Source organism: Oncorhynchus tshawytscha, linkage group LG09, assembly GCF_018296145.1.
Source record: "Oncorhynchus tshawytscha isolate Ot180627B linkage group LG09, Otsh_v2.0, whole genome shotgun sequence".
Lineage (NCBI taxonomy): Eukaryota > Metazoa > Chordata > Actinopteri > Salmoniformes > Salmonidae > Oncorhynchus > Oncorhynchus tshawytscha.
Window position 1 is genome coordinate 83,062,698 of NC_056437.1, and position 15,359 is coordinate 83,078,056.

General features: G+C 44.8%; 1 protein-coding gene across 2 annotated transcripts in view; it reads right to left on the reverse strand.

Moving 5' to 3' along the window:
* Positions 1–5,197: 5,197 nt before the first annotated feature.
* The window catches only part of LOC112237880 (glutamate receptor ionotropic, NMDA 2C-like), a 91,776-nt gene continuing 81,614 nt past the window's right edge, over positions 5,198–15,359 (reverse strand). The window contains exons 7-13 of one of the 2 annotated variants that reach the window (XM_042327692.1): positions 13,116–13,269; positions 12,470–12,670; positions 12,107–12,336; positions 9,870–10,030; positions 9,469–9,656; positions 8,810–9,042; positions 5,198–7,737 (exon numbers count right to left, since the gene is read on the reverse strand). In XM_042327692.1, the coding sequence (XP_042183626.1) occupies positions 6,109–7,737; positions 8,810–9,042; positions 9,469–9,656; positions 9,870–10,030; positions 12,107–12,336; positions 12,470–12,670; positions 13,116–13,269 (2,796 nt within the window). In that variant the 3' untranslated portion in view covers positions 5,198–6,108. The remainder of the gene's footprint in view (positions 7,738–8,809; positions 9,043–9,468; positions 9,657–9,869; positions 10,031–12,106; positions 12,337–12,469; positions 12,671–13,115; positions 13,270–15,359) is intronic. The other variant, XM_042327693.1, reaches the window with a different exon arrangement.

A 15,359-nucleotide genomic window follows, 5' to 3' on the forward strand; every position in this document is an offset into this window, starting at 1 on the left:
TCTCTGATGTGTCATTGCATTTGTATGGAGGTGGTGGTGCAGTGACTACAGTAGTAGTAGGAGCAGTAGCAGTAGCAGTAGTAGTAGCAGTAGTAGTAGTAGCAGGAGCAGTAGCGGTAGCAGAAGTAGCAGTAGTAGTAGTAGTAGTAGTAGGAGCAGTAGCAGTAGCAGTAGTAGTAGCAGTAGTAGTAGTAGCAGGAGCAGTAGCGGTAGCAGAAGTAGCAGTAGTAGTAGTAGTAGTAGCAGTAGTAGTAGTAGCAGTAGTAGTAGTAGCAGTAGCAGTAGTACTAGTAGTAGCAGTTGCAGTAGTAGCAGTTGTAGCAGCAGGAGAAGTAGTAGTAGTAGCAGTGGTAGTAGCAGTTGTAGCAGCAGTAGCGGTAGTAGTAGTAGTAGCAGTTGTAGCAGCAGTAGCAGTAGTAGTAGTAGCAGTTGTAGTGTAACCGATGTGAAATGGCTAGCTAGTTAGTGGTGGTGCGTGCTAATTGCGTTTCAATCTGTGATGTCTCTTGCTCTGAGACCTTGAAGTAGTTGCTCCCCTTGCTCTGCAAGAACCGTGGCTTTTGTGGAGCGATGGGTAACGATGCTTCGTGGGTGACTGTTGTTGTGCAGAGGGTCCCTGGTTCAAGGCGAGGAGAGGGACAGAAGCTATACTGTTACATTGATGCTGTTGACCCGGATCACTGGTTGCTGCGGAAAAGGAGGAGGTCAAAAGGGGGGTGAGTGTAACCGATGTGAAATGGCTAGCTAGTTAGCGGTGGTGCGCGCTAATAGTGTTACAATTGGTGATGTCACTTGCTCTGAGACCTTGAAGTAGTTGTTTGTGGGTGGGTAAAGATGCATCATGGGTGTCAGTTGTTGATGTGTGCAGAGGGTCCCAGGTTCAAACCTAGGTAGGGGTGAGGTGAGGGACAGAAGCAAAACTGTTGCAGTAGTAGTGTGTTGCATGAAAAACTATTATCTTTCCCACCAATCCATGTACATGTATATGTAGCTAGCTGTCATCAGTGTGGTGGAAGGGTTCAATGATTCGTTAGACAAACTTCCAGCAGGGCCTGGTTTTGGTCTCCATGGTGACCTGCCCTGTTGGTTAGCTTGGGTTCACACATCATGGCTGTGCTAATGAGGGAGGGCTGCATAGGTCCGAACATGTTGATTAAACATGCCACTAACCCTGTCCCAGGGTTAATCAGTCTATTCATCCAGCCATACCTCATGGACCCCTGTCTTCTCAGATCCCTGCTCTGGGCCTGCCTGGGTGGGATTATACAATTGGGGCTGACCAAACTGTATGTTTTGTACACTCCAGCCCAGCACACGTAGGGCCAACAGAACCAGAACCATGGAGGAAGCAGCAGTCTGTGTGGCTGGGATAGAATTGGGTGAGGGGTAGTACTAAGGCAGAATCAAACCTATTTGCCACAGGATAAGGGGGTTAAGGTTTGCTGCAACTCTCACAGAATGAAAATCCTGTTTTGAATGCCCTCTAAAGTAACTGTGCATGAAGAACATAGATACAGTATATAGACCTCGGGTTTCGCTGACTACAGGTGTACATCAGGAGGGCTTCAGGCATCATCTTTCTTGTGTGATCTGGGCCTGAATGAACAGTAAAATATGTAGCACCATGCTATGGGAATCAAGAGTGAAATTCTATTCATAAAATATTCCCTCAGGTTGGATATAATCTTGTCCTATATTTATGTGGTAATTCTGAGAAATGAATTGGGGGGCATTGACCGACTTTGTAGGCCTACCCCTCGTGAATTCCAACATTTCAAGAAGGAGGGCGAAAGGGAGCACATTTGTCACATTACAAAGCACACAGATAACAGAATTAGTCATTAATTACTGTGTGAAATGAAAAAGATTGTTCTGAGCAGCGAGCATGCTGAAAGAGTGCCTATATTGCTCTGAAAAGGTTCATTTTGGGTAACTTGAAAGGGTTTTATTCAGCCGTGATGCGTTTCTCACACTTATTAAGTGCTGAAGGCATTAATCTCTCTTTGTTGAATTAGAAATCACGTTTCAATGATATTTGGCCTAGCTGAAAAGCACTCATCGCTCAGTGATATCAGTGAAGGGATCCCAAGAGCTGGAGCATAAGCGCATAAGATGTTCAACTGAAGACCTTCAGAAATATTACCTCAATAGCACATCTTGATTTTACCTCTTTGTATTGTACTGTATACAGTGCAATCTTTCATACACTATCTAGAATACATAATACCTATTGTTGAATAATGTTTTTTACTAGATAAGTGGCATTCACTCTCACATATTATAAAAACACCTATGACTTAGTTGAACTAGCAGAGAAATGATCATCTTTCCAGAGTGTGCAAAGCTGTCATCAAGGCAAAGGGTACTTTGAAGAATCTAAAATATAAAATAGATGTTATTTGTTTAACACTTTTTTGGTTAATACATGATTCCATATGTGTTATTTCATAGTTTTGATGTCTTCACTATTATTCTACAATGTAGAAAATAGTAAAAATAAAGGAAAACCCTTTTGATTGGTACTATATAAACTCATCAAAAAAAGAAACGTCCTCTCACTGTCAACTGCGTTTATTTTCAGCAAACTTAACGTGTAAATATTTGTATGAACATAACAAAATTCAACAACTGAGACATAAACTGAACAAGTTCCACAGACATGTGACTAACAGAAATGTGTCCCTGAACAAAGGGGGGCGTCAAAATTAAAAGAAACAGTCAGTATCTGGTGTGGCCACCAGCTGCATTAAATACTGCAGTGCATCTCCTCCTCATGGACTGCACCAGATTTGCCAGTTATTGCTGTGAGATGTTACCCCACTCTTCCACCAAGGCACCTGCAAGTTCCTGGACATTTCTGGGGGGAATGGCCCTAGCACTCACCGTCCGATCCAACAGGTCCCAGATGTGCTCAATGGGATTGAGATCCGAACTCTTCACTGACCATGGCAGAACACTGACATTCCTGTCTTGCAGGAAATCACGCACAGAACGAGCAGTACGGCTGATGGTATTGTCATGCTGGAGGGTCATGTCAGGATGAGCCTGCAGGAAGGGTACCACATGAGGGAGGAGGATGTCTTCCAAGTAACGCACAGTGTTGAGATTGCCTGCAATGACAACAAGCTCAGTCCGATGCTGCTGTGAAACACCGCCCCAGACCATGATGGACCGTCCACCTCCAAATTCTCCAAGGCCTCGGTGTAACGCTCATTCCTTCAATGATAAACGCGAATCTGACCATCACCCCTGGTGAGAGAAAACCATAACTCGTCAGTGAAGAGCACTTTTTGCCAGTCCTATCTGGTCCAGTGACGGTGGGTTTGTGCCCATAGGCGACGTTGCCGGTGATGTCTGGTGAGGACCTGCCTTACAACAGGCCTACAAGCCCTCAGTCTAGCTTCTCAGCCTATTGCAGACAGTCTGAGCACTGATGGAGGGATTGTGCGTTTCTTGGTGTAACTCAGGCAGTTGTTGTTGCCATCCTGTACCTGTCCCACAGGTGTGCTGTTCGGATGTACTGATCCTGTTCAGGTGTTGTTACACGTGGTGTGCCACTGCGAGGACGATCAGCTGTCTATCCTGTCGCGCTTAGGAGTCTCATAGTACAGACATTGCAATTTATTGCCCTGGCCACATCTGCAGTCCTCATGCCTCCTTGCAGCATGCCTAAGGCACATTCACGCAGATGAGCAGGGACCCTGGGCATCTTTCTTTTGGTGATTTTCAGAATCTGTAGAAAGGCCTCTTTAGTGTCCTAAATTTTCATAACTGTGAACCTAACTTGTTTTTAACCTTTATTTAACTAGGCAAGTCAGTTAAGAACAATGATGGCCTAGAAACAGTGGGTTAACTGCCTTGTTCAGGGGGTAGAACGACAGATTTGTACCTTGTCAGCTTGGGGATTCGATCTTGCAACCTTTCGGTTACAAGTCCAACACTATAACCGCTAGGCTACCTGCCACTCCCAATTGCCTACCGTCTGTAAGCTGTTAGTGTCTTAAATGACCGTTCCACAGGTTCATTAATTCTTTATGGTTCATTGAACAAGCATGGGAAAAAGTGTTTAAACCCTTTACAATGAAGATCTGTGAAGTTATTTGGATTTTTACGAATTATCTTTGAATGAAAAAGGGACGTTTCTTTTTTTACTGAGTTTATATGGGTGGGGACTCAGTCGGGGTCTCAACTCAATGTTGAGGGCAAAAATGTTATATACACTGAGTGTGCAAAACATTAACAACACCTGCTCTTTCGATGGTGTAGACTGACCAGGTGAATCCAGGTGAAAGCTATGATCCCTTATTGATGTCACTTGTTAAATCCACTTCAAAATGTGTAAATGAATGGGCAAGACAAAGGATTGAAGTGCCTTTGAACAGGGTATTATAGTAGGTGCCAGGCGCACCGGTTTGGGTGTGTCAAGAACTGCAAGGCTTCTTGGTTTTTCACACTCAACAGTTTCCCGTGTGTATCAAGAATAGTCCACCACCCAAAGGACATCCAGCCAACTTGACACAACTGTGGGAAGCATTAGAGTCAACATGGGCCAGCATCCCTGTGGAACTCTTTCAACATCTTGTAGAGTCCATAACCCGACAAATTCAGGCTGTTCTGAGGGAAACTCAATATTAGGAAGGTGTTCTTAATGTTTTGTACACTCAGTATATTTTTTGGAAGTTGATCCGGGGGCCAGTTGCCCATCCCTGCCTTAGTCTGTTTTCAGGTAAGGCCCAGTGTGGACAATGATGGATGTGGTGTGCCAAAGCTCCCCCTAGTCATTGGTAAGTGAGTAAAGTGAGGTGTTGATGAACACCACCCTTTGAAGCCAGTGTGAAAGTGTGTGTGTGTGAATGTGTGTGTGTGTGTGTGTGTGTGTGTGTGTGTGTGCGTGTGTGTGTGTGTGTGTGTGTGTGCGCGTCTTGGCAGAATCACTGATAGGCTAATATTATTGGAATCCCTTGATGAGCCCTGAGGGAAGATTTACTGTCACAGGTATCACTGCTCAGACAATAGCATGGCCATCCTGGTCATATAGACAATTCAAAGCCTCTGTTTGGATTTGTTACCTAACTGAACATGTTTCTATTCCACTTCATCTTTTTAAAATGTATTTACGATGTTCAGCAGAATACTCATACAGTGATTTGATAAATTGATGACATATCACAGTTTCTGAACAGATTATGTGGGGTGTTAGTAAAATACAAATGTGTTCTTGTCTTTTAAGGAGCTGTAGTTGACTTGTCTGCCCTATTGTTGGCATGTGAACTGAACATAGCGCTGTCTAGTGGATCTGATATCCAATGACCTTTCTGGATGAGTCAACAGAGGTGGCCCACTTAATGAACTGAAGCAGACACAAACATCTAGAGTCCTGGGACCTGACCTGCTATTCCATTCTGCTGGCATTACAGATCATATGTGGAGTTTGACTCAGAAAAGGAAAATATAGACAATTCCAAAAGGGCCTTGAAGTGGCCTTGTCATTTATTAAAGAGTAGAGTAACAATGGAAATACAGATGATAATTAAAAATGTTCCTTTTTAAAATCCAAGTCAAATTACATCAGTGACCACCGGAGCCAAAAAGCCTTAAACAGACAGCTTTCCCTAGATCTCCTGGACTTACAAATGTCGTGGAAGACATTTCTGTGGTTTGATAACAAAATTATTATTCTCTTTTGATATGTGTATAAATTTAAATGGAAGGATACCAAAATGATTGAAGAGAAAAGTTAAATGTGTCTAAACTGAGTGAGCGGCTACAGTGTATTGTCATCCAGGTCTCTCTCTCTCTCTCTCTCTCTCTCTCACAGCAAGACAGCATTTAAAAATGTTTTAAATAACAATCAACAGGTTAAATTTGAAGGTATTAAATACTATTCAACATTGTCTTTTCTTATCGCTTAATGTTTACTTGACAATGTCCCAGCAGTAACAGCCTTTCAATGTCCTCTACTTCCTTCCATCAGCCAAGGATATTATTGGTAGCTAATTCCATCGTTTTTGCCTAAACCAAAGGCTGAGGGGGAGGCCCCAGGTAGGCTTTCCCCTCCCCAGTGGGAGGGATAGTCCATCAGCCTGAAGGTATGGAGGGGCTTGGAGCTCAGACCTCAGACTCCAGACTGGATACCCTGCCCCAGGTCTTTGGCACATAGGGACTGTTGACTCTTCTGGCCACCAGGACCTCCCTCCGATCCCTGCTCCCAGACCCGGGCAGGGGGGGCTCCTCCCGCGACCGTCCCACCGCGCCCTCGTAGCCCCCAAACATATTGTTCTGGTACACCACCTGCCGGTCCCCCATACGGGGCACCAGGGCATTGTTGTTAGGGCAGTGGCTTGCACAGGGGAACAAGTGGCACATGTCCTTGTCGTAGAACTGCCCGGGCCCCTGGGGCAGTGGCCCCACGTATACAGGCAGGTCTGTGTAGGAGTTCAGGTAGGTGGAGTAGTGTCTGTGCACCACAGTGGAGGAAGAGCGCCGCAAGGCGGCTGCGTTCTGCAGGATAGCCTCCCTGTAGGATGGTAGCCGGGTGGACTGGGAGCACTTGAGCTTATGCTGCTTGTAGGGGTAGGAACGCATATGAGCCGGGTCTAGGTAGGCAGGCTCAGCGGCCAGGGGGTAGCACAGGTTGTTCCCCTGGCTGCCATACAACTTGTGGGGCTTGGGGTTGGCCACCACTACGCGGGGGAACAGGTCAGGCATAGTGGAGGTGGAGGGCTTCTCGCCCAGCTGGCGGATCCTGTCACTGCTCCAGGTGGCCTTGAGAAAAGAGGCCCGGCGGTTGACCTTGTCCTTCCCCAGCAAGGGCACATCCTCCATTTCAGGCTCCAGGTAGGGCTTCATGCAGGAGTTGCAGCTGGCGCTGCCGCTGGGGTAGTGGCCCCCCATGCAGGCCATGGTTGATGCAGAAGAGGCGTGGTTGTTCAGGAGGTGGTTGGCCCTCAGCTCAGCCAGACAGGAGGTTGGCTCATCATAGTCGTTCCTCCCCCTGGTGTCTTGGGCCTCGGAAAACACGTAGCTGTGGGACCTCTTCTTCCTGCCCATGTGGTCAGGGGGGTAGCTGAACTTCCGTCCCAGGGGCCCCTTGTGGTGTTCCACATAGATGTCAGGCACCTGGAACTCTCTGTAAGGGACAAACGGGGAGGTGGGGTGCCGGGGCTGGGTCTCAACATACAGCCTGCTGCTGTGGTGGGGGTGTGGGTTGTGACTGGAGGTGCTAGGGGGAGCAGGGTCCCTCATGGCGATGTGGGGGCTGCTAAGGCTGGAGATGGGTAGGGTCCTCTCATAGAAGTGGTGGCTGCCACGGGCCGGAAGGGTGTAGCGGAGCGGGGTAGGCCGCGTCACCACCCTGGATTTGTCCAGCAGGGGCTGGGTGGTGCTGTCCGAGTAGTGGATGGGGAATGTGGAAGCGAGCGCCCTCTGGGGGTAGGGCGAGCGGTTGTCCGTGATGCTGGAGATGTAGGGCAGGCGGCTGTGGCCCATGTCTATAGTGGTTGCCACCCGAGGCGGCAGGCCAACCCGTACATTGTCGGCTCCTCGCCGGCTCCAGTTCTCTATGGTCTTGGTGGCATTGTCCAGGGAGTTCTCCACTCTGGTCGAGGTCACGATGTCCTTGGCTGTCTGCAGCATCTTCAGCATGTTGGCCTGGGTGTAGTTGGTGGTGACGTCAGGGTTCTGCAGGTTTCCGTTGCGGTCAGAGTCCTCCACACCGTTGAAGCAGCTGTAGATTCCCTGCAGAGATAGCGAAGGAGGAGGAGATTAGCATCCATCAAAAAGCCTTGTCAGGTTTTGGAACAGATCTACATTTCTCACCCTACACAAAGTTTGACAAGATTAAATCCCACAGGTGTTAATTATCTTTGGCCATTGTTTCTAATCATGACTTTAGAAAACATTATTGCTTGTGTTGATAACATTCACTTTGAGCAAATACAATTTCTATTAACCTGTCTGACCAATGAAGTGAAGACAATTACACAGAGAAGTGTGAAAGCCAAATTAGATTCAGGATTGTCCAAAATAGTTTATAGACAATTTGTGTTGTTTTGAAAGCTTGTATGCATTCAGGTTGATGTTAAACACACTAAAAATTGCGCAAGACAGTAAATGAAAAAGCAGCAGCTGACCATGCACTTGCTGAATTAGTTTTCCAATTTTTATTCGGCCGGCTTTATTTTACTTTCAAATTGGGTCTCAGTCTAGAATGCTTAATCTCACCTCACCACGGTCAACACTGAGATGGATTGTTAATGGGCCTATTTAAATTCCATTTCAGATGGATCAGGACCGTAACAGTATTGCACGGTCTCCATAAAGTCATTTTATGGCTTTTTACTCATTTTATTTTTGCATCATTTTTATTTTAGTGCCCTTGAAATATCCTGATCATGTACATCTTTGACTTAGTACCTTACAAATATTTCCCAAGTATTACTGCGAGGCAAAAATCTAAGAAAGACAGAACTTTATGGTCAGGAAGTCGAACATTTTTTTCTGCTGTGTTTGTGAAAAGAGAAACAACACATTTTATGGTTTCTTAGACTGCAAAATTATGCCGTTGTTGCTGCTTTCATTGAATTGTTGCTTACATTTTATGTCATTTCTTTATGGAATTCATTGCTATAAAAAACGGTTTTGTGCCTTAGATTAACAGATCAACTTTCCCATGGTGATTGGACCACATTCTCTGCAGAACCCAAGGCCTTCGCAATCCAAGACATGCCTCAGTGTGTACATCTCTATAGATTAGGCCTATGTACCCTTTCCACCCCTGTCCCTCGGAAAAAGGGTCAGCCACACCTACCCTGCTGATGGCGAGCAGGAAGTCGAGGCGTTCAGACTTGCGTACAGAGTGTCTCAGCTTCCAGTAGAGCAGATGTTCCCAGCTGAACACCAGGAGACTGAGCCCCATGGCCACCAGCAGCATGTAGAAGACGCCCGCCATGTTATCTATGTCCAGCTTACTGCTCATCACCTCCTTCTTCTCGTTACGACAGATCCCTGTGAGCCACACCGTCTGCAGCTTCTGTGTGTCACCTGCAGCGAGCGCGAAGAACAGAACACAGAGAGGCATGAAGGTGTTCATTAAAACACTCTTGCGCCGGTTGTTGTCATTGTGTGTCAATGCCAATCTCACACCCTCATCACTCCCCTCGACAAACCCTGACTCAGCATTTTACACTTGTTGTTCCCTGGATCACAGTCAAAACTCTATGTTACAGTGCCTCTGAGTTGTCCATGGTGCAATGTACGCCAGTATTTTCATTAAAGTTTAGTTTTTTCTAATCTCGAGGCTCTTCGGGTCTATACTAGCTTACTTTTGTGAGTTACGCTTTTTTACCATTAATGTGCAGTTTACCAGTTTAGCAAATTTGGGAGTATTTGGGACCTAAAAGGATAAGTACAGCTAAGATTTACAATTAGCCACCCATCCCACTCCACACAAGGTTAATTGTAATTTACCATCCGCTAGGAACTGGAGCAGGGCCAGGTCTATAGGACGTTTCCATCGGGACTCCTTCTGCAAGGCGATGCCGTAGCCAGTGGTGGCAAAGACCTTCCCACTGCCGATGGTCACCAGCTTACAGCCCTCGTCTTTACCTGCCATGTAGTTCAGCACAGCAGCGTCATAGATGAAGGCATCCAGTTTCCTATAGATAATAACAATAGGGATTTATCTTGTGGGAAAATGCAATGATAGACATTTGTATTTTGAATTACTATTTAATTACCATTTAATAATTTATGTAATGAATTATAATTTCATCAAACATAAAATATTTGCTTAGGCATTTTAGAATGTGTTACGCTGATGTCTGTTTTCTGTCACTGACTGTGTATAATGATTATTTACAGAGTGTTACCCTGATTTGAGGCTGTTGAGGGCGTCCTCCACACCCTTCTGGTTGTATTTGACCATGTGGGCATGCATCTCAGGGTAGTTGCTCCGGATGTTCCTCTCTGTGCTTCCATTTGGGACCGTACCAAAACGAAACGGTGGATACTGCTCCTGTGGCTTCTGGAACTGTTTGGGTAATGTAGAAGTTTGAATTATAAATGCATGAACAAGAAACATTTGGAACAGGATACCCGACATGTCTAGGAAGAATACATGCACTATTCATTAAATCCATTAAAAAAATTTTTTTTTAAATACATTGACATACTTGAATATTAAGTAATAACATTTAATATGTTTTTCTTCCACCCTCTCCTAAGATCTGATGTCTCAACCCTTTTAGGTTCTAGATAGCACTTTATTTCTAAGAGTGTATGATATGCCAGGCAAACCCAGAGGCATGAATATAAACCTCAAAGAAACTAACACAATGACACTGATCACCTTGTCCTTGACTACACTAGACCACTGTCTCTTTGATATCTGCCTATACCCTCAAGTGCTGTTCACTCAATTAAGTGGTCAGCTAAGGTTACCCTCTCTATAATTCCTCTCTCAATTCGACGATTAGAGGGCACAATGAACAGAAATTAAGTCCAGGCCATACTTTCCAGAGAATTAGAAAATTACTTCTTCCCCCTTGACTGTAATAAAAACTCCTAATTTCTCCTTATTTTGCCATGCCCCTTTGACGCAGAGTGGACCATGTTCATTTAAATACCCTGACTGTGCAATATACTGAAAATAAATTGTACTTGTTCATTAATGCAAATACTTCCATGAGCAATAATTCCTAGTAACCTTGGCTTGTCAGAATGAGAGAAATATACTCTGAGCCATTTCACATGAATTAATGAGACCTTTGGTGCCAGTCTTATGCATCCCACGTCTCACTGCTCTCTGGTGGGGGAGCTGGAGAGATGACAGAGTGTTGTCCTCGTTCCCATTTGTCCTGTATCCTGTACACTGGCTGCATTAGGATACTCAGCCTGTGTTCCTCATCTCACCCAACAGACCAAGGTTGCTGCTATGTGAATGAGGGAATGCTGTAGCAGTGTGATAGTGCCCCCAGGCACAGGATGTCATTCAGTGCTCTGTGTTGTAAATGCCTGTTGGGAAGCAGTGAAAACCCTGACTAAAAGCATGGATGATGGTTGACCCATAGAGCTTGAGTCTAGCTGGCCAAAGTTAAGTGTATAGGATTCTTACAAAAATCTGTTAACATCTGACAGCTTGTACAGAAAGGAGAGACTAGCACAGACAGGGTCTAAAGAGGGAGGCGCCTGTCTGTACATGATGTCACTCTGAGGAAATGGCAAGGTCTTGTCCATGCATGACTCCATGCCTCTGAAGTGAACAGTCCCAGGAGGAGAAACAATCCTCTGTCACTACATAAACACCAGTTACTGTCCTTTAACCAGTTTGTATTCCGTACAAGCCTCTTGTTTGAAATTCTTTCAGAGAACGTCCCTTTTTAGAGATCATTCAGCTCAATTTAAATGTTCCACCTGCAGTGTCCAGTCTGTCTATTCTCTCTGAGCTTCTGTGGATTCTGCCCTGGTTGATCTGTAGACTCACTATCAAAAGACACTTTATGGGGTCTCTTCTTTTTTCACAAAGTAGAGCTAATGGATTATGTGGGAAGAATTTTAAATGAGTTCCCGGAATTCTAATGAGCAGTGGACAGCTTGGTCTTTCCCCTCAAATGCCTCTCTAATCCCTCAGTGCCTTAAAGCAGAGAGTCCACAAATCATTTCTAGCACTGAAGTTTTAACATGGACTTCCTTGTCAATACTGGTGTAGAGCACCTCCACAGGCCACACAAATATGCATAAGTTACTACTAGAATATATAATCACTGGCAGCTTGGCAAATCCATTGGTGTAATACAATCCAGGGGATTTTCACAGACATCATACCTAAAGACTTCAGGGATCTAATTTAATTTCACCACAGACGCTGGGAATCCTATTATGTTTTTAGTATGAGTGGAAAAAGTCACAGTCATGACATTGAGGCTCTGCCGTGGTTATTTGTATTCTCTCAAACCGTTCGCAGCCAGGCACTGTTTGCTCATCAGAAATAGGCCACTCTATATTTTGCCTAAGCCTAACATCAAACACTACAATATGTCCATAATTCTTTCCCCCTTTCAAAGACTGAACACAGACAGAATTACCAATGACTGATGAATCCTCCTACCTTTTTGTCACTCAGTCCAGAGACTGTGTCAGTGTATTGCTCCTGGATCATGAAGGCTGCCAGGTTGGCAGTGTAGGAGGCCAGGAAGATGACAGCGAAGAAGGCCCATACCAGGACCATGACCTTGCTGGTGGTGCCCTTGGGGTTCTCAATTGGAACAGAGTTGTTGAAGACGATGCCCCACAGCAGCCACACAGACTTCCCAATAGTGAAGGTGGGGCCTCCGGGATCTGGAGAAGGCAGGATGGTGGTTGTGGTAAAGACAGAAGGGATTCAGAGAGGGTGTATTTAACATGCGTTTGCATTCCATTTCAATGTCATTTAATATTTTCTGTGATATAATATAGAGTTCTTTCAACCTACTTTTCCGTGACTTTCTACCTTTGCTGATACGGGAGGGTAGAGGTAGAGGGAAAGGTGGTCGGAGCTGACACTCACCCTTGGCGCTCACCAGACTCCGGTTGTACCCCACAGGGCTGCAGTACTCAAAGATAAACACTGTGACAGCTACCACCGTTAAGCACATCACAAACATCATCACCCACACCGCCGGACTGTAGGGCTCTATAGAGGAGGAGGGAGAGAGGAATCAGAACACCTATAGAAGAATCAGAACATCTTTCTGGCAAATGTTGAAACCATGTGCTCTGACAGCTGCTTGCTAGATAATGGCAAGGACAACGTGGTATTGTATTACCATAGTAGCACACTGTCAGCAGCTTCTGGAAGGGATGCTCTTTATGAAGTATTAAAGTAAGTAGCGTAGCCTTGAACGAGTCTTTTGCGAGTCGACCCACTCATACTAGAAGAAGCCTTTCTCCTGTTTCTGTAGCGTGAGGCAGCTTGTTGTACGATATATTCAGTTGTGAGTTCTAAACTCTGTCCAGAGAAAGTAATATTTGCCATCTCTGTTTTCAGATGGTAAAACAAGCTTTTTTAAGCCAAGTCATTTGTTATCTCTGTAGAGAAACGTTTTGTTTGTTTACATGAGCAGGTTAAACATGCTCACCAAGAAAGGCAGAGGGTGAGACGGTCCCATTGCTCCTGGCGACCATCACACTGATCCCCGTCTCCACAAACGGCACGGAGAAGTCGATAATTTCTGAGCGCTCTTCGTTTATGGTCAGCGAGCCAATGGCCATGTCCGCCCGCTTGTATACCACCTAGGGAGAACGGAAGAGGACATTTTTATGACATAGAAAGTCTAGAGTCTATATGTTCCATGATCTGTAATAAATCGAACACTGTAGTAGGTGGGATTAGTGATGCCCCTGTTGACCTGTTTGATTCATTTTATCTATCAACATTGATATGCAAGACTTAAATCCCTGTAGGTGATATACAGTGTGTACAGTATTATCCCTGATATACTACACAACCCATCCAGACAGATGCAGATAACAGCCCGTGGTATCTACCCACCGATTCATGCAATGTCATCCATCATGCAATATCAATCCTAATTCCTAAATCCTAATCCATTAGATATTGTTGCATATAGCATAGACCTAATACCTGTTACGTAAGTCCCTGGCCCTGGCTGACAAAGTGTTACCAGCAGCAATTGGGCATTGTAAACACTGGCATACCAGACACCCCCTGCAAGGCAGGGGGCCCACGAGCCATGGGGGCCCCACGAGCTCTGGGGGTCCATGCGCCTGTCATTGATGTCATTATTTTGACAGTAAACCTTCCAAAAAGTAATTCATAAACCTTTTACATTTTTCAGGAATGTGACTGAAAAAGTGAAAAAAATAAATAAACGGCTAAAGGTAAAAGGGGATTTCAGTGAACAAGTGTTGGGGTCAAGGCTACGATGGCGCCATTGCAACGAGTGGCACTTACTCAGGCGTTCAAAAGCACATATCAGACTGAGAGCCTAATGCTTGTTAGGTCGTTCAGCATGAGCTTTAGTTCATAAAACAATCTCTCTGCAGAAGCAACAGTTACAGAGATGGTAAAAACAGCTTGATTGCCATAGCAACATCAAGGAAGCTGGGGAGAAGGGAGTTGTGCCAGTTCTGTAACATCTTTAACTTTAACAGTCTCAGGAAAGACTGTCTGGGTTGGCAATACTCAGTACAGAAAAACAGTCATGCCCCCAACCTGGACCTACAGGCTGTGGTGAAAACATTTACAGACAAAAAAGGATGACTTCAGAACACCAGGTTCAGGACAGAATTAAGGTACATTTAATTGATTTTGTGTAGGCTATTAGCCAGACAAAACCCGCTGAGTTCAACAATAAAGAGTGACTGAATTTATCCTCAAGCCGACAACTTTTTTTCCTATTGTTAGGCTATTTGATGTGACATTTTTTTAAAGTTTAAAAATAGCAGCTAAAGACGGTATATAGCTATAGATAGTACACTGCATAATGAAACAATCCCTAGTAAGCTAGTGTTTTCAGGGTGGACAGACTGTATTGTTTGGCATTATTAGTCTGGTTTTATGCACAACCTTCTATCCAATCTGGGAGAGAGCGCGAGGACGTCTCATGTCATGCAGGTTAAGGTAGCCTATACAAGACAGGTGTATATTTAAAAATAAATCTATTGCTAGCTGATTAGTATGCTGTTGCATCTAATATTTATTTTACAATCTGCAATGGTTGAATTTCCAACTGTAATTACTGTAAATACATTATTGCCACGAGCCAGCAGTATAAATATTACAGCATTGCAACTCCGTGTGTAGCTTTGTGAAATGTTAAGCTTAACATGAAAAAATTATGACCAAATAGGCCTACCAATAAACATTTATCCATTAGCTAATGCAAAGCTAAACCCTGGCACCACAGAAAGCCTATCATTGATTAGATAGGCATGCAGCTGCATAGACCTTGCGGAGATCCAGAGAAACTGCGTCATGCCAGTGTTTGTGAAGCTGATAACCCTATATAAAGGTTGTTGCTACTCTAGTCAGAGTCAGTCCTATTGTTCTACCCCTGGCAGATCCTCCTTCCCTTCCCCGCAGTATGATATCTCCTCTTAATAACCTCTACTGACGTTTTCCCCTACACAACTGTAATGTTTAACATGCTGATGGACTCGCCAGTGGGTTTACAGTCCAGGCACTCTGCCTGGCATTGTGTCAGCTGTTACCGGTGCTACTGTGGCCAATGCCCCAGTGAGAACAATAGCTTCCATGAAAACTAATGTTGTAACCTCAAACTCTTCCTGAACACGGTCAGCAAGGAGAATGAACTTCCAACAACTTCCTTCTGGAAAACTTCCCTGGTTTTCCAGAAAGT